A 23685-nucleotide genomic window follows, 5' to 3' on the forward strand; every position below is an offset into this window, starting at 1 on the left:
ATGGTTTACACCAATTTAACAAAGATGACCCAAATCCAAGTCTAAACAATTTTTTCAATAATTTTCTGTGAGAGACTGAATCAAATGCTTTTTTGAAGTCCAAAAACAAAATATCAACTGAAATATCCTCTTCATACGGTTGCGTGATCAAATCTAATGTTTCTAACAGGTTTGTTATACAATTTTTGTTATTAACTAAACCATGTTGTTCTTTAGAAATTAAATTGTTTTCAATGAGAAACACCATCATACAATCTCTAATACTTCGCTCCATAATTTTACCAACAATAGATTTTTTTGTCGTTATTTTAGGTGCTCCCAGAAGTCCTTACGGTCTTATCACAGTGCACCGCGGGAGAGTATTTAACAAGAAGTTCACGCCTCCTTCCGTACCAATGTCGCTTGCTGGACTAGAACTGGCGTCGAACCTCGCACCTCTGGGTTCTAAGCAAGAACTCTAACCACAGCGCCACGGCTGCTCGGCTAGATGTTAATGAAACTGGTCTATAGTTTGTTGGATCTAGTTTATTACCCTTTTTGAATAATGGAACAACGTTTGCACATGACCATAACTTTGAAATAGTTCCTGTTCTAAAAGATTAAATGAAACATTAATGCTAAACAACTCGACAAAGATTCTGAACATTCCCTTAAAACTTTTGGGTGAACATTATCAGGACCTACAGGGGTGGATCTAGGATTTTAATTGACTGTAGCAAAAATGCCATAAACATTTTTTGTCCCCAAAAAAAAAAAGGTCCTTGCTTTTCACATTTGTCGACAGTACTAGAGGTCCAAGTTTGCCGACTGAACTATATGATCTACTTATGCCGATTTGCTGGTCTAAAAAAGCTAAATTTGCAGACATGAAATAAAATTCATTGATAGGGGGTGGGGGAGGGTATGACACACCATTCGCGCCAGCCTTTGATGTACAGTGGCTTATAGTGATACATGAACTCCCTTATCACTGCTTTCTTCTTTCGTCCGTTTAGAGCGGAAGAACATTACTTGATTTACGCGACGTTAAAACCATCTAATTAAACTGAATATTTTTTAACAAAATGATGGTTTACTTGTCTTTTATGACTTTTAATCATGACTAAAACCCTGACCGAACCCTTATCCTTATCCTCAGTCAGTATTTACATTTAGTTCTTGGTATTCCTATTGATAGTCAATGTATTAATGTCAAATAATACACAAAACATTATCATATAAATTTATCTATATATTTAAATCAACAAAATATTTGTGGTTGTTAAAATGTTTTGGTCTACAAAAAAATTGGAGGTTGATATTTGAAAATGAAACAAATTTAATATAAATTTGTTTAAAATTCAATTTTTTTATTTAATTAAAATTTGCTTTAAAATAAAATGTCTGAAAATTAAAATAACACTACAACGATTTATATAAATTTATAAAAATAATTTATAAATATTTTCATATTTTTAATAATAAACTTCATTAATTCATTACAATAAACTTTTTGTCCAATAATGAAAAAAAGAAAATAATAAAAAATAGAACTAAAGTAACTAAACTTTTCAATAAAAATATAATGCATTAAAAAAATAAGAAATGATTTCAAAATCCCAAAACAGCAAGCTTCAAGCATATTACAATTAACAACAATACAATCAACAAATATCAGCAAATAACAAAAACAAAAGTGTCAATAAACAAATCTTGATCTTACAAGATAAACCTAATATGGTCAATCATTGTTTAAAACAACATAGTTCTTTGTTTGATTTTGGTGTAAAAAGTATTCAGTTGGTTTTGATAAATTAATATAGGAAAGTATATAGTGATGAAACACTCAATTTCAATTAAGTAATGCATTAAAGCATAATAGAATTGAATATGAAAGTCAAACAAACTTTATCTCTAATCAAATTGAAGAAAAGCCATTGAACAGTATTGTCAAAAAGACTTTTTAATCCACCTTTAAAATTTTTTTAATTTCAAACGGTTTTAGATATTGACCAGAACTTAAAAAAATAAAACATTATACTGTCAAAATTTCATATTCGTTAAGGAAATCTTAATTTCAAAATATATGTTCATGTAAAGAAGACTTCTTTGGTTTCGAAGAACACTGAAAAAATCTCTAAAGATACTTTTCTTAAATTTCTAAATTCTGTTTCAAGTAGTTCTGTAACAAATTTTCCTAACATAACATATTTGTAACAAAAGTGTTTCTCTTGATAGTGTTTTAATCAGCTGAACTATTTCTTCACATGAATAATTTGTGAAATGCCTAGTGACATGTGTTGATATTATATGCCTATTTTCTGATTTTTTTTCATGCATAATGCTGTATCGCAAAAATCCAAAACAAACTTTTTTTTGTTTATCATTTAGATCTCTGAGGAAGCTTTTTGATCATTATTGAATCTAAAATATATGCCCATAATTTTAAGATAAAAAGTTTTCCATTATGTGACAGCAAGTTTAATAAAATCACCAGTCTTGTTAATGCTTGAGATAGTAGAAGTTTCACAATGATTAAGAAGAACATTGTAAGTATTATCATAAAAAAAAAGTTTCGCTTTTTGAGTCCATTGTTTTGTTTTTGATAACATTGTTTTGTTTTTGATAACATGGACAAAAGTCAAACAACAAAAGAGTTTCATTTGTAGTTAACCAATGTTTTTCATTAAATATTAGAGTTAGATTTTTATCACATATAATTGCCTTTGCTATTTGACTCTCTTACTGATTCTAAAGTTAAATGAATTTGATCACATAAAAATTAGGAATTTATTTGTTTATAGGTTTCACAACATTTTTAAAAGAAATTTAGGACCATCAAACTATAACTTGTATTACAAGCTATCATAACATCTAAAATACTTTTCGAAAGAGAATTTATATCAATGGTTTTCCCAAAACAGCAACTTCCTGATACAATAACATTTTTATAACATACACCTTGTTACAGAGAACAACAGTTCCTAGTAGAAGTTTAAAAAAAAGAGTAGTAGGAAATTCCTTTGATATAGTTTAATTAGACAATTCCTAGGGGAATCATCTAATAAAACTATATCACCATTTTTAATTAGAGCTGAGCCTTTAACTTTGGGAATATTTATGATATACCCGCAGATTTTTTAAATACTCGTCTTTCCATCTTTATCGGAAATGGGTCAATAACATGGAAAGATGTTTATTACGTTGGTTTATATCTATATCATAACCATTTTCGAAAAAGAATTTATATCAATGGTTTTCCAAAAACAGCAACTTCCTGATACAATAACATTTTTGTAACATACACCTTGTCACAGAGAATAATAGTTCCTAGTAGAAATTTTCAAATTAAAACAAAAAGTAGAAGAAAGTTCCTTGCACTTTTTGAATACACTAAAAATCTATCTAGAGAGGAAAATTGTGCAAATTGTTATTTTAGTTTAACCTTTTTGAAGTTTTTGGTGTCAATCAGATCATATAATAAAGTGTTGCTCGACGTTTTTAAAACTCGCAATAGGTAAACATTATATCCAACAATTTTATGACTTCTTCAATGATAAATAACTCGTAAAACAGCAATAAACACATTTCACCATTTTTCATAAATATAAACAAATTTCACCATTTTCATAATAGACTAAATAAAGAAACCAACAGACGGTACTATTTAATTTAATTTTATAACTATAAAACCTATTCATTTAATGTTTGCTACCCACTTAATTAAAAAAAGTTTTGTGAACGGAGAGTTGATATTTAACAGAATTTCTGTATTTGCTACACTTTTTTTTTTTGCTACAAGTTCTCGCTTGATGACTTTTAGTCACTCCGTAAGACCTGCTTGTTAATAAAAAGATTGCAGTTAAATAGGTTTATTATAAAATAAATTATCAAAGGTATGTATAGAGTTGTTTTAAAGTATGACAAACTGACTTTTGCTACAGTTGCTACAGTCGTTTTGCCATTTTATTTAACTCCCAGATCAATTTAAGTTGATATGCTGCAAAATGTCTGGCAGTCTTTCAAAAATTTATGGGCATGTGAGACAAAACTCGTTAAAAACATGGGTTTTTCAGTGAAGCATTTCATTTTTCCGAATAAAATATTTCCGTAATATTTTACTTAGACACGATTTTGAATAAATCTTTGAAGCGCCGTATTTTGATTACTTGTAACCTCTAGATCTTATTTAAATTATTTTTCTCTTTTGCATTAAAAAAATAAAATGTATGTAAAAAATAAAAAGAGAAAAAAAACTGAGCTGACTGTAGATATTGCTACACTTGTTACAGCCTGGATCCGCTCCTGACCTACTGAATTGTACATGTTTAAATTACTTTAATGTTTCTGAATAACAGGAATACTAAAATATGGATCAGGACATTTTTTTGAAAGATTGTTGCCTAAAACTTCTTCTGATGATTCATCCTGCATAAAAACAGATGCAAAAAAATCATTAAGAGTGTTTACTATCTCTTTGATTATCAGTAGTTATAATACCATCATGTAGCTTTATTGCTTTGATAGAGTCTGTAAATCTTGTTTTGTTATTTATATATGCATAGACATTTTTAGGATTGTTTTTTGAATTAAGTGCCGAGTTTCTTTCAAAATTGCAAATACTTTTTTTGACAAGTTTTTTTATATCTTTATCTAATTTTTTATACTTATTGACTTTTAAAATACTTTTAAAACCTGAATTTCTGTTTCTAAACCAACTTTTTTGTTTTTCTCTACAAATACTTTTAAGTTCACTTGTCATCCACAGTGAGTTGTTTTTGTGTTGAATAGAGTTTATATCTAAATTCATTGTTGGAATTTATTTTTCACACCCTATTTCATATTTTCTAAGCCATTTTTCGTAACATTCATTAACACCAAGCCCTTCAAATTCTTGTACCCAGTTTATGTAATTAAAATGCAAATTTAACGCTTTATAGTTTCCTATTTTCCATAAAAAAATTTTCTTCCTTATGGTTTGTTATGATATTATTAAGTTAGACCTATTTTCATATCCAAATCTAAATTTCAAAATATGATGACCATGATTGATGCCACCTAACGGTGGAAAATGCTCCAGAATATAAACTCTGCTGCTATTGTCAGTTAAAATGAGGTCAAAAGTGTTAGTATCTATACCAAACTTTACTTGAAAACTAGGATGGATAACATTTTGGTGCAGATAATAATCATGTAACGACTCATTAAACATACTTGCTGTTGTGTCGCTCTCATTTATAATTTCACTAAAGCTTTCGCCGTTCCACTTGATGTTTGCATAGTTAAAATCACCACATATTAAAACACACCGTACTTGCTCAATATTTTCATTTATTAGAGATTGTTCATTTATTTCATAAGATTTAATATCCTCTTGTATATAAATACTACCACAACAAAATTGACAATCCTTTCTAAACAGATTATAACCAGGAATATTAGTAGTAGACATTACTGACCACCAAGTCTCGCAGACAAATATAACTTGAGCCTTAGATCTGGATATATCATCAATGAATTCATCAAATTTATTATTTAAAGAGGTTGCATTTGTATACAAACCTGTTAAATAATCAATTTTTTTTGTTTTCAAACCTTTTTTAAGTTCTTGATTCATTTCGTTTACCAGCAGTGTATTAGCACTTGAATCCAAATGTTTTCCTCCTCCAGTGACTGTATCAGGGTCACTTAATTGGTTATATTGGTTATATAAATATTGACAAGGATTATGTATAGAATGTTTGTGAATAATCTTATAAAAATATTGACAAGGAATATGTAAAAAATAGTGTTACTCTGTGAAGACTTGAACAGCAATTGCTATTTGTTTATTAATACCACTTGTTTATTGCTAGTTACGTGATAGCTTTTAACTTTATCCCAATCGACTTTCAGGTTTAGTGGTTTAATTTCTCTATAATATATTCTCTGCATTTATCTCTGAGTTGTTTATCCAAGTTTCTCTAGACATCGGTTAAATCAGGATTTCCATAAATATCCTTAAACTTAAGGTATGATTTTTTTATAAAGTCATTTCTTGTTTCTTTATTTCTTAACTCGACAATTACTGGTGCAATACCCTTTTTAGATTTTAATCTAAACACACGAATCAAATGACGTCTATCTATCGATACTTGATCCAATAAATCTGAAACTTTACTTTCGTCATCTTTCTTTAGATCTGCGCTATCAGTTTTATTTGATTCTTCTAAACCAAAAATACTAACGTTCTTCTCTCTTTTTTCAATTTCTTTACTTTCATTTGAAACCGTATTAATAATATCAATCTGAGATTGAGTTTTATTTAATTTTCTACCAGTTACAATATTCCCAGCTTCATTCGGAGCAGAAACAACAACATTTACAACTTTTTTGTTTATATCTTCATTCTTTTTAGTTAAATCAGCAACTGTTATTACTAACGGTTCTACCTTTTTATTCAAATCTGCTACAGCATTATTAATTTTGATTCATATTCAATTCTTATTTTATTCTCCAGAGCATCCAGAGCGTCTTTAAATAAAGCAAAAAAAGTGTCCCAAAGTTGATGAGATGTTTTAACCATTATTTTAATTTTTTTAATTAATTTTTTTTTTTAATTATTTTATTTTGCCGTTTAACAAATTTGACAGTTTCCATAAATTTACAATTAAGTTAATGGCCGGAGCAAGAAGAAGGCATAATTTGCCTTATCGCCAAGCACCGTGTTACAATTTATAATTTTTACAAAGTTGCTTCAAGAATATATAACATAAAAGAAAAATTGAATGAATATTTACAAAAGATATATAATAAATAAAGTAAAATATCGTTTAATACATAATATCATAAATAGATTGAGTAAAAGTAAGAGTTAATATACAGTCGTCCCCCGGTTAACGAACCCCCCTGTTAGCGAACTTTCGGTTAACGAACCGAAAGTTTGCCCAAAATCCTTCCCCGGTTAACGAACCGGAACTCGGTTAACGAACCAATTTTCTTGTTGAATTTTCTTTCAAGTTCAATTTTCAATTTTTTGGTAAAAAATTTGACAAGGATTTTTCATGTTCAATTTTCAATTTTTTCGTAAAATTTTGACAAGCATTTTTCAAGTTCAATTCTCAATTTTTTGGTAAAAATTTGACAAGCAATTTTCTTGTTGAATTTTCATTTTTTGATAAGCAATGTTCATGTTCAATTTTTAGTTTTTTCTAAAACTTTGAAAAGCAATTTTCATGCACAATTTCAATTTGTTTCAATTTTTAAAAGTGCATAAATCTCAGGTTTCAATCATTTCACCTTTGCCTATTTTATTTATCAAGTTGGACAATTTTTTGAATTTTTTCCCCCATTATTTCGGCAAAATCCACCAATTAAAAATTTTTTGATGGCGGCCTATGGGAAAACGCGTTTCGGTTAACGAACTTTTCGGATAACGAACTAGTTCGTACTCCGAATTAAGTTCGTTAACCGGGGGACGACTGTATAAAACTTTATATATATTTTAAGTAAAATATATATAAGATAAAGTAAAATATCATAACTAGATTAGGTAAAAGTAAAAGTGAATATATAATAACTTTATATATATAAATACGCACAAAAAATAAAATAAAAAGCGAGAAAATGTGATTTTTGATAATGATTATTGTCAAAAAATTTTAACCTTTTTTTTTTTTTTTTTTTTTTTCGAATAATTACGAAAATACGAGTAATTAACTTGTTTTTCAGTTTTTAAATTATATATCTGATCCATTTTTAAAAGAAAGACTTATAATAATATAAATCAAAATCTGCGTTTAAAAAAAACTGTTTTGAATCAGTTTTAAACTGATGAAGAGATTTTTTTTTTCCGGAACAATGTTTGGAAATCTTTTCTACAAAAGTGGTCCGCGATTCTGAATTGAATAAGAAACTTGTTTAGAATAAGATTTTGGTATAACAAAGTTGTTAGCGGAAAATCTTGTAGCATATTTATGGTGTATTACTTTAAAATAAGTTTCAAATATTTTGGGGGACAGTCCATATTTTGTGTTAAACATGAACAGTAGAACAAGATTAACCATTAATTTCACCTATTCAATATATTTAGGTAATAAACGTTTTAAGATTAATATTGTAGGTTGTTATAACTTTTACATATTTTTAGTTTATTTATAAAGCATGGGGTTTTTCTAGAAACCTTAAAAACTGCAAAAGTTACACTAGTTTTTAAAACAGGTGATCCTTCTGATGTTTTAAATTACAGATCAATCTCAGTTCTCACTTTTTTTTCAAGATTTTGGAGAGTATTATGTATAATAGACATTATTCTTTTTTAAATATCAACAATGTTATTTACAATAAACAGTTTGGGTTTAAATCTAGTTATTTAACCGATCATGCAATAATTCATCTAGTAAATAAAGTATTTAAAGTCTCTGATGAAAACAAATTTAACTTGGGCGTTTTAGTTCTAAGTAAAGCTTTTGATACGGTAGATCGTAATATTCTTCTAAGACATGTACCAAAAAAAATCTGCGTGGACATTTTAAGTTTTATTTATTTAACTATTGTATTTCAATATTGAATGTTATACATATTTTGAAAGTACATATATATTGATATTCTTAAATTTCATTAAAAAAAGTTTGTGAGGTTTTGCACATGAGAACACACGCACTTTGCGTTTTACTTTCGACATCAGTTTTTGCGCAGTCTTCGGCTGGACTTTGTTGATAGCTCTAATCCATTTATTTTTGAAGTCTTAATTGTTTTGGCTTCTTTTGCATTGAACCTTAGTTTTCTTTTGACAAGAGCCCAATATCTTTCGATAGGACGTAGTTCAGGACAATTTGGTGGATTGCAGTGTTTTTAAACGAAACCTACTTTATGTTCTCTAAGCGAGTTTAAAGATGTCACAGAGTAGTGACATGATGCTAAATCGGGCCAAAATAACAGGTTACCATTGTGTGTTCATAAAAAAGGCAAAAGACGTTCCTTGAGGCATTCTTTTATGTATATTTTTGTGTTAATTGTTTCCGTAGTCATAAAAAAAGAGCTTTTTTCACCACATTTACAAATTGCTTGCCAAACTAAGACTTTTTCAGCGAGTTTTTGCATTCCAATACATTTATAATAGGAATTCATTTTCTTGCGATTAATTGGTGAATAATATTGGTGTCCTGGAAGAGATCGGAAATATGCAGCACAATAAGTTTCATCGTCAATTATCAAACAAGATTTTTTTGGCACATAATTTTATTTAGAGCAGCTTTGAACAATGAATTGCGACATTTTCTTGCTTTTCTTAACGATGAGGAACTTTTTTCTTTTGATATGATTTATAGCAACAATTTCTCTTTACTCTTTGTATAGTGGAAGCACTTGTCGTAAATTCATTTGCTAAAGTTCGAACAGAAATCTACGGTTTTCTGTCGAACTTTATTTTCTGATTTCCTTTTGGTTGTACCAGTGTTCTTAAATTGTTTTACAATGCTCTGCATTGTTCTCAAAGCAATCTGCAACTCTTTAGAAATTGTTTTGTTTGATATATCAGGATTTTCAACGAGAAAATGCAAAATTTTTTCTCGCTTCTTATCTTGATTTGATGAAATTTCAATTAAAACTAATTGTTTTGATAACAGAGATTTTTAAATTTTGAATAACACTAATACAATGGCATTTTAAAACAATTAGCTTTTTAAAATGATGCACGGTTTTCGTAAACACCACAACAGAACACGCGCAGATTTTTTCTGGTACTTGTCTTATATAAACTTATAAATTATGGTATTAAAAATAACTTAGTTTGATTTAGAAGTTATTTAAAAAACAGGAAACTTCAGATTTCATTTAATGATGGAAAAACGGATTTAGCGTCAATTACTTGTGGCGTCCCACAAGGATCAATTCTAGGACCTCCCTTATTTCTCATTTGTATAAATGACTTGAGCAAATTTTCAAATATCGTAAATTCAATCCTATTTGCAGACGATACTAACCTCTTTTTTTCAAATAGAGAAATTAAATTATTTGAAACAGTAAACAAAGAGCTTGCAAAGCTAAATAAATGGTTTATGGCGAATAAATTATCTATAAGTATAGAAAAAAAATATATATACTCTCTTCCATCGTCTTCATGAAAAAAAAAACTCATTCCTTTAAAACTTCCTAACCTCTTAGTTAATAACTCTTGTATTATAAGAGAGAGTTCATTGTTGCTTTTAGGTGTTATTTTAGATGGAAATGTGACGTGGAGGGAGCACATAAATATAATCCAAAAAAAGTTTCAAAAAATATTGGGCTACTATACAAAGCTAAGCAGTTCTTAAATCAAATCTGCTTGAAATATAAATTTATTTTTCTTTTATTCATTGCTTTCTAAATTATGCAAATTATGCCTGGTGTACCACTAACGTAACTAAAATAAAAAAACTGCTTAGCAAACAAAGGCATGCTTTAAGAATAATTGGAAATGTAGACCACTTCTCACGCACTAATTTGCTATTAAAATATTCTCAACGTATTTCAACTTAACCTTTATCATATTCTTATTCTTATATTCAAACTTGATATTAAACTATCATATTTAACTCAATTTTTTGAAAAATAAATCATCTGTATCCAACACGTTTTTGAGTAAACAATTACATTCAACCTAAAATCTACTATTCTGCTATTAAGTTTTAGTTTGCAAATAGAGGTCCTAAACTATGGAACACGCTTTTAAATAATGAACTAAAAACCATTTCTTCTTTTAAACAATTAAAAAATTCTTTTTTTTTCAACTTCCCTCCCCAAGGCCGAGGGGGCCAATTCAGACGAGGAGGCAACATTGTAGTGGTTATAACCCTCTCTCGACTTTATAACTCCAAAACACGAAACTTAACGAACAAGGCCGCTGCGCAGAGAAACAAGTTATTGGAGAAAGAAGTTGGAGAAACAAATATTCACTTAAGCAAAAACTATTGATAAATGACATTAAATTTTTCTAAAGCTTTTGATTAGCTCTAATTTTTTTTTTTTAATTTAACTTTTATTTTGCTGATTAAACAATATTACAATTTTTCATATAAAATAAATAACATCGTAAACATAAAAAACCTTTATAAAAAACGTTTTTAATCTTTTTAATTTATAATATATATATATATATATATATATATATATATATATATATATATATATATATATATATATATATATATATATATATATATATACTGTTATAATCAGTCAGGGACTCAAAGAAGGTAAGGATGATGCGTTTATCATCACAACCTTTTCATAGAGCCCCTTTAGTCACTATTGAAATAAAAATAAAAAAACACTTTAATTTTTAAAGAAAAATAAAAAAGTTAATAAAATTAAAACACATAAGAAGAAAAAAAATAAAAATAAATAAAAAGAAAAAATACAAAAAAATCTGAAAACAAATACTGTAAACTATAATATATATGTCAGGAATTAAGGAGATGCATTTTAGTTTGTTGTTTAAACGATGAAATGCTTTTTAGGTCTTTAATATTTTTATTTTGGAAACGATTCCATATGGATGGACCTCGGTTTGTAATTAGAAAACTTGACTGCTGTGGTTTAATTTTTCCTAGTTGATTGTCGTTCCTGGTATTTGAACGCAGATTATATTTTTCAGAAAATAATATAAGAAAGTTATCTGAAAAAACGCTTGGTAGAAGATTGTTTTTATATTTATACATAAAAATTAATATCTGTAATGTGTTAAGTTTCTCAATATCTAGAACCATCATGCTTTTCATCATTGGGGCCGGGTTTACTAACCTATTTAAATAATTAATTGCTTTGCATGCATGGTTTTGCAGACTTTGCAATTTTAGCAATTTGGTTTTATGGGTGTTGGCCCATACAATATTTGCGTACAAAAGCTGACTATGTACAAGACTAAAGTAAAGCATATTACGTGATTTACTATCGAGAAAAGGTCTTGACTTATACAAAACACCTATTACAGAGGACACCTTTGTTTCAAGAAGACCAATATGGTTTCTCCATGACAAATTTTCATCAAAAAGTACTCCCGAAAATTTTGTGCATTTGTCACGTTCAATTTGATTTTTATTAATAAACAGTTTAGGCAGCTTTAACGGAAGATTAATTGATTGTTTTTTTTATGAAATAGAGTAAAGCTAGTTTTTTCACAATTTAGGGATAATTTATTTGCTATGAACCAGAGGTTGAAATTTTCGAGTTCAATATTCATAGTTTCAAACAAAGTCTTTGCATCAGGATGATTAAAAAATAAATTTGTGTCGTCAGCATACATAATGGTAGATAATTTTTGGGAAGCTTTATGCATATCGTTAATATATATTAAAAACAATAATGGACCTAGGATTGAACCCTGAGGAACTCCACACGTAATATCAAGGGCTCCTGACTTTTCTAGTAGTACAAATTGCTTTCTGTTAGACAAGTAGCTTTGAATCCACTTAAATATTGAGCCTATTATGCCGTAATAGTTTAGCTTGGAAAGTAAAATACTGTGATCAACTGTATCAAAGGCCTTGGAAAGATCAATAAAAACTCCTAATACCAGTTCATCACAGTCAAACGACTTATATATTTTGTCAGCAAGTTTAATAATAGCATGTTCAGTAGAGCAATTGCTTTGAAATCCAAACTGATTTTTGTATAATAAATTGTTTAATGTAAAGTACTTATTAACTCTATTATAAATTACTCTCTCATATACTTTTGAAAAAACTGGGAGTAGAGAAATAGGTCGGTAGTTAGAAATATTATTGCAATCACCTTTTTTGAGAATGGGATTAATTTTGGCTAATTTAAGTTTGTCATGGAATATACTATTTTCAAATGAAGATGATATTAAATAAAATAATCACGTTTATTGAATTCAATTTATTTGTTTATTTATCTTATATTCAATTTTTTTTTAAAGTTAAAGCAAATTAAAAAAAAATTAAAACAAATTTTTTATTAAACATTTTTAAAAATTGAAAAATTATTAAAAAAATGGAGTTAAAATTCTTTTATATTTGTATTTATATATACTTTTGGTTACGTTGTTTTTGTATCTTTATTGAAATTTTTATTCTATAGGGCTTGATCAAAAGACCAAATTTGTCTTCTTCTGGCACCAGCCATGTATTTATATATTTGTATTGCCTAATTTTTGCAACTTTTTTGTTTTTATTAGTAAAATACATTAGTAATAAATAAAATAATAATAATAAATAACTTATAAGTTATGATTTTTTTACATATGTACATTTTTTGGTTAATGACAGCAAAGTACATATTTATATTTTTTTGGTTAATGACAGCAAAGTACATATGTATATTTTTTGGTTAATGACAGCAAAGTACATATGTATATTTTTTGGTTTTTAATGACAGCAAAGTACATATTTGAATCTAAATAGGTTAATAACCTATATGTTTTATTTTAATTCTAAATAGGTTTATGACTTAAGATTAACCTTAAGCATAACGTTATGACCTATTTAATTCAAATAGGTTCAAACCTACCTTAAATTTTGATATTATCTAATTTTAATAGCAGTGGCGTAGAACTTATGTTTTCAGAGGCTGAAAACATAAGTTAAAAAGGAAAAAGTTCCTTAATTTCGTATGATACAGCAAAATAGATAAAAATGATCTATTTATTCAACTATTTATCACACGCAACGTGATTAATCATCCTTTCACACGTAGCGTGATTAGTCATCTTATGCCAGCACACTTTTAAAAATTTAAAAAATAATTAGTATGCGATAGTATTATAAACAGTTTTATGGATATACTTTTCCTTGGTGATATTTAGTTGTGATTGAGTCATTGAATACTGGAAAATGATAATTTCGCTGTTACTATCATAAAAGTTTTTTTAGAACTGTTTAGGAAATAGGGGGAGTAAATGCAGTGTCCGCCACTTAGTGTTTTAGCGCATCGCCCCCTATTGTAGTAACAGGGGGCAGAGGGGGTAAAACTCTCAACTAAAATACTGAGTGGCGGACACTGCATTTAGTCCCCCTATTTCCTAAACAGTTTTAAAAAATCTTTTATATTAGTAACAGCGGAACTATCATTTATCAGTGTTTGATAATACTTTAAATGTGACCAAATAATATCTTTGTTAAATAAAGTTTGTCTGTTTTTTTAACGTTTATTTTTAAACCATTTTTTATTTATAATTTAAGAATGAATGTGTTGAAACGCTTGAGACACTGAAAGACAATGGTCCTACCTTTGAAAATGAAAAATTGAATTTTTCTTTATCAGATATTTTGATGATTACAATATTGGGTGCTACAACTGACTCCGTATATAAGGTATAAATATAATAAAATTGTTATTCATAAATTGTTGTCATTAGTAGGTTACCAAAGGAACGTATAAGAACGTTTAGTTCCATTTGGCTCAAACACAGTCACTTACAATGAGCATATGTTTAAAAAACTTACATCAAATGAAATCATAAGATTTTTTGAATTTTATCCTATTCAAGATTTGAACAAATCTGAAACACAACTATTTAATCGCAAACAAACTTTTTATCAACCTAGATGAACATGTCAAATTATTCATAAAAAAAGGCAAATAACAACCAAACTCGTGAAAGAAGTTAATATATAACTCTCCTCTCAAAAACAATAGCTAACTATGTCATTAAGTCTATTTCAATAAAAAATCAAATAAGTGAAGATATCAGAAAATCAAGTATGTATTTAATTCAAAAATGATACTACCCAAAATGCTTCAGTCACTGACATTTGTTCAGTGATAGAAAGATATGTTTCTTCAGAATGTAAAACTGGACTAGAATTTACTATATTTTTATTTGGTCAGTTAAATAGTTGTGCTATACTTTTTAGAGATTCACTCAAACGAATCCTCTTATGACGTGATATAACAACAGATTGTGGTGTGTTAAACCTAATAGGACAAACAAGATGGTGGGCTAAAGATCATGCATTAAAAAAGATGTTTGGTTCATTTAAATAACCGTCTAAGTTGTTGTATGTAACAATAATAAAAACTTGTAGATGTATTGCAATAATGTTATTACAGTATCTTATAAAATCTGAAAGCTCAACAGATGGTAAATTCAACGTTGTAAATTTAGTGCCTAAGAAGTGAAGCAAGAAATTTTGAAGCTGCTGAAAGTTTTGTTTCTTGAACTAGTGATTTGATCGAAAATGGTATAGTTATCCAAGATTCTCTTCCAAATGCACGTGTACGTAAAAGAAAAACAATTAACGGTAAAAATAGTAGCAATAATACTAATTACAAAAATTTAATGTTCATAACAACTATGGATATATTTATTTCTAAACTTGAAATGGATATAGTTATTTCTAAACGTCTTGCTAAACATTCAGAAACATGTTCATACTTTTCTTGTTTAGATCTTCGTTAATTTTCCAAAATATTACCAAAAAATTATCTTTTTAAAATTAGTAAAATACTTGGGTTTGAAATTATACGGTTTTGAGAGATGAATTTGAAGATTTTACTAAAAAAAGGGATAAACTTAAACTACATTTGTCTGAAATTTATGCAAGTTATAAAACAAATGAAAACACTGAGCTATCAAAGTTACAGTTGGAAGAAAAGAAAATTGAACAAAAAAACCGCAAAACAAATACTTGCTTTTTGAATGGTTTTCTTTGTTGTTTCAATGTTTTGTTTCAGATTACTTGTTGAACCATACAGACATTTTTGGCCTATAAATATATCTTGCTCTGTCTTGCACCCAAGTAGGGTGTTAAAAATTTTTTTTACCTTGAATTATATTAAAAAATCGTCGGAATCGATTATCACTTGGATTTGGATGCTTGAATCTTAAGGTGGCTCATATAGAAAAAAAAAAATTCTTACTATTATAAATTGCAACGGTTCCTGTATATTTTTTTTTATTTTTGATGATATAAGAAACTCAAATTTTATTAAAAAAACTGTAAATGAATTATATTTTAGGCAACTTTTAACAAAATAAGAGGGGAAAAGCGCAAATTTGAAAAAATTCAAAACAATGTTTCTTGATTAGTTTTGGTTTAAACTCAAAAACCTTTTGGTTATAGCATCATTAAATTATTTTCATTCATTTCTACTAAAAGAATAAAAAAATAATTAAAATATCAAAAACGGGACACAATACTTGAAAAAATCACAAATTTTTACGTAATAAAAAACGAGTGTTGTGTTATAAAAATTGATAAAACTATTCTTAGTTGATCATTTTAGTACATCTGAAATCTTAATGATTAAGGAACATACACTAAAAATTTCAGCCAAAAAGTTTTTCTTAATCTCGAGATATCATGTTTTGAAGTTCAAAAAAAGAATAAAATTAAAAAGCTATGAAAATCATGACCAAAGTTTTCCGATAAATAGAAACTATTAGCAAAAAAATGAAACTGACCACTAAAAAAGTTTAAGTAAGGTAATATTAGTAAGTATTTTATGCAAAATGTATATATTTTCTGAAAGAATTATAAATTTCGAATCAAATGGTATATTAAAAAAAATTAGAATTTTTTTTTAATTGAGTATATTTTTTATATTAGCCACCCTAATGAATTTAATTAAAGACATTTTAGAAAAATTAACACATAACAACAATAATAACAAAGTTCTTTACTACCATGTTGTAGTAAAGAACTTTGTTCTTTACTACAATGTTGTAGTAAAGAACTTTGTTCTTTACTACAATGTTGTAGTAAAGAACTTTGTTCTTTACTACAATGTTGTAGTAAAGAACTTTGTTCTTTACTACAATGTTGCAGTAAAGAACTTTGTTCTTTACTACAATGTTGCAGTAAAGAACTTTGTTCTTTACTACAATGTTGTAGTAAAGAACTTTGTTCTTTACTACAATGTTGTAGTAAAGAACTTTGTTCTTTACTACAATGTTGTAGTAAAGAACTTTGTTCTTTACTACAATGTTGTAGTAAAGAACTTTGTTCTTTACTACGATGTTGTAGAAAAGAACTATGTTCTTAACTACAATGTTGTCGTAAAGAACTTTGTTCTTTACTACAATGTTGTAGTAAAGAACTTTGTTCTTTACTACAATGTTGTAGTAAAGAACTTTGTTCTTTACTACAATGTTGTAGTAAAGAACTTTGTTCTTTACTACAATGTTGTAGTAAAGAACTTTGTTCTTTACTACAATGTTGTAGTAAAGAACTTTGTTCTTTACTACAATGTTGTAGTAAAGAACTTTGTTCTTTACTACAATGTTGTAGTAAAGAACTTTGTTCTTTACTACAATGTTGTAGTAAAGAACTTTGTTCTTTACTACAATGTTGTAGTAAAGAACTTTGTTCTTTACTACAATGTTGTAGTAAAGAACTTTGTTCTTTACTACAATGTTGTAGTAAAGAACTTTGTTCTTTACTACAATGTTGTAGTAAAGAACTTTGTTCTTTACTACAATGTTGTAGTAAAGAACTTTGTTCTTTACTACAATGTTGTAGTAAAGATCTTTGTTCTTTACTACAACATTGTACACCGAGTACAATTTTTATTTCTTATTATTTTAAGAAAAATGTTTTTTCAGAGTGTTATGAAAACCGGGTCATTTTAGGAAACCAGGTCAGTATTAAAATTGCAGTATCTTGTCAACCTCTCAACATTTTTAGCTAAAATTTTATATGTTAACTTTTCTTTTTAAGATGCAACAGCCAAAGAGGTTTTTAAAAAATTTGAAGACCCATGGTTCAAAATTTTCTAAATTTTGGGTGATTTGGTGCGGAATTACCCATATAATATCTTCTTTTTTACTAATTGAGGGTAATTGTACTTTTAATTGATATATCTTCTTTTTTTTTCTCTATTTTTATTTTTAAATATTATACTTCTATCTGTTTACTTTTTTTTTCTTTTTTTTTTTAAATTTTCTACTTGATTTATTGACCATATTTTACTATTATTGTTATGATGTGTAGGGGCTCAATGAAAAGATTAGGTTGGTATTTTGCCATCCGTATCTTTTTTGAACCCTGTCTGTATATTATTTATACATTTGTAGTTACATTTTATTTTTTGTGAAAGGGAATTGTAGTTTATATACGAAGCAAAATAAAAAAATGTAGCTAAGAATATGAAAATTATAAATAGGAAACGTGGTATAAAACAAAAAATAAACAAAATCTTTTTTTTCGAAACTGCATTAAATGAACTTTTCTATGACAACATTGACGAGTATTGGGGTTTTATCTTTTAATTTAATTTAGAATTTAGGGTTTTATTCCTTTCGTAATGTCGAGAGAATTTAACTTTCGGTTTTTAATTATGCAATTGTTTTCCTGTTTTTTTGTTTTTTTGCTTTGTATTTACAAAATATATGTTTTTTATGTTATTTATGTTTTATAATTAATCTTATTTTAATATTTATACAATTTTTTAAACTGTTCGTTTATAAATTAATTGTTAACTCCAATTTAAGTAAACAAAGTTGAAATTAAAAAAAATAAACCATTTTAAAAGTTGTATAAAAAATGACAATATGAATAATATATTAAAAGCAAATAATTATGAACAAAATAGCAATAGAACTTAAAACCGACATTTTCTCAACACGAAAAACGAGAGATAAAACCTTATAATTCTCACGTCACGGTACTTGCTATTTTGTCCTATACCAATTTATATTACTTAATAAATAATAGAAAATATCTACTCAATTGTCAATTTAACAAATTTGATTTTTTTATACCTTATTTTAACAAATTTGAAAAATTTTGTGTTCTAATTTTAAAAAATTTAGAGAATATAGTAAATTTCTTTAAATTCTCTCAATATTACAGGAGATAGAACCTAATTTTTCTAACGTCACGATTTAGTAAAAGCCTTATTCAAATGTAAGTTTCATATTTTTAAAGCAGATCTTTTAATTTTCTTTTTCCTTCCTATTCTGGCCTGTCTTTGGGTTTTTGCTTTTTTTTAAAAAAAAAGATTAAAATCTAAAAATCAGAGTATGAGACAACTAGTTATGATATATTTGTTAATGCGTCTAAGATAACTAGGACTCTATTTGTTTATATTTATCACCGAAGGCTCTTTGCGTCCTTTTTTTCATAAAAAAAAATTACCCTTTGTTTCAATTTGATCTACCATTAAAACTTGGCTTAAGACCACCTGCTCCAAATACATTGGAAGAATTTATATATAATTGTATGCTGTTTTTCTTTCTAACACCTAAAGTTTGGGCTAAAGCTACCCTATTGTCATTTTGTTTAGCACATTACAACAGTTAAATTAAAAAATTATAAATTAAAATTCATTAATTCAACAAATTGAAAATGACCGACTTATGTGTCATAATGAATTGAAATACAGTAAAATTACATTTCATTTTCATAATTTTTGCTGGTGCATACAAGAACTAAGCTTGATACTTTTAAATTATGTTCAACAAGAACAACCAACAAGCTTATATTGTGCGCTTCAGTTACAATTTACTAAATCACAATTACATTCAAGGAGTTCCCAATTGCATGTTTCGATTCCTTCAACACATGTTGCTTTGCTAAATAACATAACGCAATTTCTTTATTAAATGTTGCGTATCCTAATTAGGCCTAACAAAGTACTTATATCGCAATTCTTCGTTTACATATTTGGTTACTCAGTTTCATATTACATATTATTTATTCAATAACCTGTTATGTTGTGTTGTAGGTTGTGTTGTGTTGTGTTGTTTTGTTTGTTGTGTTTCTCAATTAAATATTCAAACTTCTTAATAAGAACTTTTGTTTTTTCAATTGCATCTCGAAAAGCTTTTCAAAATTTTTTTTCCTAATTTTAAACAAAGTTATTATTTCTCTTTTAACTTACCTGCGTTAGTTTACTTTTACATTTTCATAAGCAATATTTCTTGAACACATACACAATTGATATAACTTTTTTATACATTTGTAATGTTATAGATATTTCTGATAATTCTGTAATTATATTTTTATATTTATTACTATTTTTGAATCTGGTTTAAAAAAAATCCTAGTATCAACTTATTTTAATCATCTAGTTTTTCTAATACGAATTTTACTGATTAAAATAGGACAGCTTATATAATACCGTTAAACAGTTTGAATTAAATTTGCATGATGCATGATGCATGAACAAATTTAAATTGTTTAAAAAAAACCCCGAGGACAAACAGAATCAAAAACTGACTTTTTTGTACAATATAAAATCCTATTTCTGAAATACAATAAAAAATCCTATTTCTGAAAGTGTCTTTTTTGTTCAATATAAAACATATTCCGGAAAAACCTTGTTGAACTTTGTGGCAATGTCCAATTAAAATTAACTGTGGACTCTATGTCAGATATAGACGGTAGTATGTTGTGCGATGAACTCTTATTATACAAAAAAAGTTTGAAAGCGTTTTTTGCATAATAAAGATGATGTGATCGCAATTTCCAAATGTGTGGATAGCATTGCGAATATTATTGACTATACCTGTAAAGGTTGCTAGTGGAGAGAGAAATTTTTCAACGCTTAAGTTGATAAAAACTTATCCAACATCAGCAATATCTCAATCTAAGTTGGCAAACCTAGCAACTTGTCAATCTAACGTCACGATTTAGAAGAGCCTTATTGAGTGCTTTAATATAGTTTAAATATTTTTAAGAACTTTAAAAGCAGTATTGGTGTGTTAAAGGTTGCTTTCTTGGCATCTTATCTCATATAACTGCCAATAGAGTGTCTTAAAAGCATCGAGTAGCAAATTTATTAATTTTTTGTTCATAGGTTATTATTTAGAACTATAGTAACTTGAAAAAAAAAGAAGTATATTGGATATTATATGTGGATATTAGTTATATATGGATATTAGTTTTGATTACTCCTGCTTTCAATTAAGAATTGTAAAATGGCAATATAATATTGAAAGTGTTGCAAAGGGATGTCCGATAAACTTTTTTTTTATCGAGTGTCCTGTATCATGCATTAATTGTTTCACGCGTTTTCCCTGATTACCTGTAATACGTTATGCCATTTTTTCAAAACCCCATATGAACTCTAATCGTTTATCATTTGTATCTCTGATGACAGCTTTCATTGCTGAGCAATGAAAGCTCACAGAAAACTGATCACCAAAGCCCAAATAAAAACGAACAGAGATTCAGAATAAACACAGACTTATTTTAAGAAGAAAAAGCTTATATATAATCATAGTCAACAGTAACTTTACCGTTAAAGTATACCTAAAAACAAATAGGACATATAAGAAACATAAATCTTCATTAAATACGTGTTTAACTTAGTTTAAAACAAATGCATAGATATATCACTATTTAAAATGAATAAATATAAAATGATAGGAGGTGTAAGTTAAAGAAAAAACATTATTGCTTTTGTGTAATCATAATTATGTAGCGGTGGTAAAAAAACTTCTGTTCAGTACCAATACCTAGTTTATCCCGTTAGATAAACATCATCGCGAATTATGCTTTACCCGTTTATGCTTTAACCATAAACAAATCAAACAAACTTTTTTTGTGATCTTTTGCGTTCATTATATTCACGACCTGTTACTTAAAAAGCGCGATGTACAAAATCAATTTTTAACGCTCATGGTAGACATTTAAAACAATAAAAGTTTAAGGTCGGCAATATACTACTTCTTTTTTCTAATTCCGGGGATTTTATATATATATATATATATATATATATATATATATATATATATATATATATATATATATATATATATAAATATATATAAATATATATATATATATATACATATATATATATATATATATATATATATATATATATATATATATATATGTATATATATATATGTATATATATATATGTATATATATATATATATATATATATATATATATATATATATATATATATATATATATATATATATATATATATATATATATATGTATATATATAAAATAACAACAGTCTATGCCAAAACTTTAGCCTGTATCGACGTCAAGCATAAACATTACATTTTTCTCCTCTTAATAAAATAACAAATAAACAAAAGCAATACCATTATAATTAGAACATTATCGAATAAAATGATTACAAATATTATCTTTATATAAACATAAATAAATATACAATAAAACTAAATATGCATCGGTGTACAATTTTGACTTACTTATTTCTGTCAAAGTGAATAATGCTAACAAATCGAGAATTACTAGAAGTGCATTATAAAGATATCTTGTACGTCAAGCAGCCCAAAATCCCATTATTATCTAATAACAATTCAATCCAAGTTATCGTATTTCTCCATTAACATCCGGTCTTTTATTATAAAAGAGCTGCCTTTTGTAAAGATAAAAAACTTTATTCGTCATTAATGTGTTCTACGCTGTCACTTTTTGAATCATTTGCCTTAAATTCTTTATTTACACTGGCAGACTTGATAAGCGTTGTTTTTGATGTGAAAATGTCTTCACTGTCAGAATCGTCAAGTGCGTAACGAGGAGCCGAATCGCTATCTAACATTGGCGAATCTCTGAAAAAAAACGAATCTCCCGATACCGTAGCATTTGCGTCACTAACCGGTCTAATCTTTTTAGAAGATTTTGATTTCTCTTCTGGAACAAACCCCTCTATAGCATACAATAAGAATTTCAAATAAGAATAGCAAAAAATAAGAATTCAGAAGATAACATATTTTTAGATTTAATAGAGTCAAACAGAAAGAAAACTCTACTTACCCAGGTGCATATCATTGAGCCGATCAAGCTTCAGCTTTTTGTTAGCTTGCTTTTCTTTTTCTGCCTCAGATAGTTCTTTAGGTTTATCGCTGTTAATATTAGTATAAATCTTTTGCGCTAAAAGTTTTGATTGGTGGAAATATATTCCAAATGCGCATGCTACAAAATAAAAATAAATACATATACATTTTAAATAAGTAATTTGAACGATTGAATTTGAGTTTTTTAAAAGACTTGCATGAGTGTTCTTTAAATATAAATTATGTTTTTATAAAAAAACATTGTTTATTGCTTAGCAAAGAAACAGCTACAAATAATCTCACAACTAACCCAAGTTAGTCATTGAACATAATCCAACAATCGATTAGTTATGTTAAAACATCTATAATAAACTGTTTTTCGGTATTACAAAAAAACTCATTTTTAACGACCAATGTAGCTGTCTAAAATTTACCTCGATGTTTTTAATATTTTATTAAATTATTTTAATATATATATATATATACATATATATATATATATATATATATATATATATATATATATATATATATATATATATATATATATATATATATATATATATATATATATATATATATATATATATATATATATATATACAATATATACAATATATTGCTAATATTGAAAATTCATTCAAACTTAATACCGAACTTTCTAAAGAAAAAATTAAAAATACATAAGATGTTAATCAAACAATTCATCAATAAAAAAACGTCATCTTTGTCTTAAAGAGAGTGACTTTTGATTAAAAATCCCTGCTTAATAAAAAAAGTAAACTGGTTTCCTCATGTAGACAGAAAAAATTTCTTCTTTCACATTTCGATACCAGCAATTTGCCAATTGAAATAGTATTATTATATATAACTATTTTTTTAAAAGTGAATGAAAAGTTGTCTGTTATTTGTTATATTCACTGTGAGGCATAAAATATAGTAACTGTAGTATGGTATTTAGTAGTATGTATAAATTAATATACAGACCTATCTATGCTAGTAAATGAAGTGTGCTT

General features: G+C 27.0%; 1 protein-coding gene across 3 annotated transcripts in view; it reads right to left on the reverse strand.

Annotated features, from left to right (window-relative positions):
• Positions 1-21883: 21883 nt before the first annotated feature.
• The window catches only part of LOC101237419 (uncharacterized), an 84539-nt gene continuing 82737 nt past the window's right edge, over positions 21884-23685 (reverse strand). For all 3 annotated transcript variants that reach the window (XM_065803275.1, XM_065803276.1, XM_065803274.1), the window contains 2 exons: positions 22650-22808; positions 21884-22541 (listed from right to left, as the gene is read on the reverse strand). In XM_065803275.1, coding sequence (XP_065659347.1) covers positions 22273-22541; positions 22650-22808 — 428 coding nt within the window. In that variant the 3' untranslated portion in view covers positions 21884-22272. The remainder of the gene's footprint in view (positions 22542-22649; positions 22809-23685) is intronic.

Source organism: Hydra vulgaris, chromosome 08, assembly GCF_038396675.1.
Source record: "Hydra vulgaris chromosome 08, alternate assembly HydraT2T_AEP".
Taxonomy (NCBI): Eukaryota; Metazoa; Cnidaria; class Hydrozoa; order Anthoathecata; family Hydridae; genus Hydra; species Hydra vulgaris.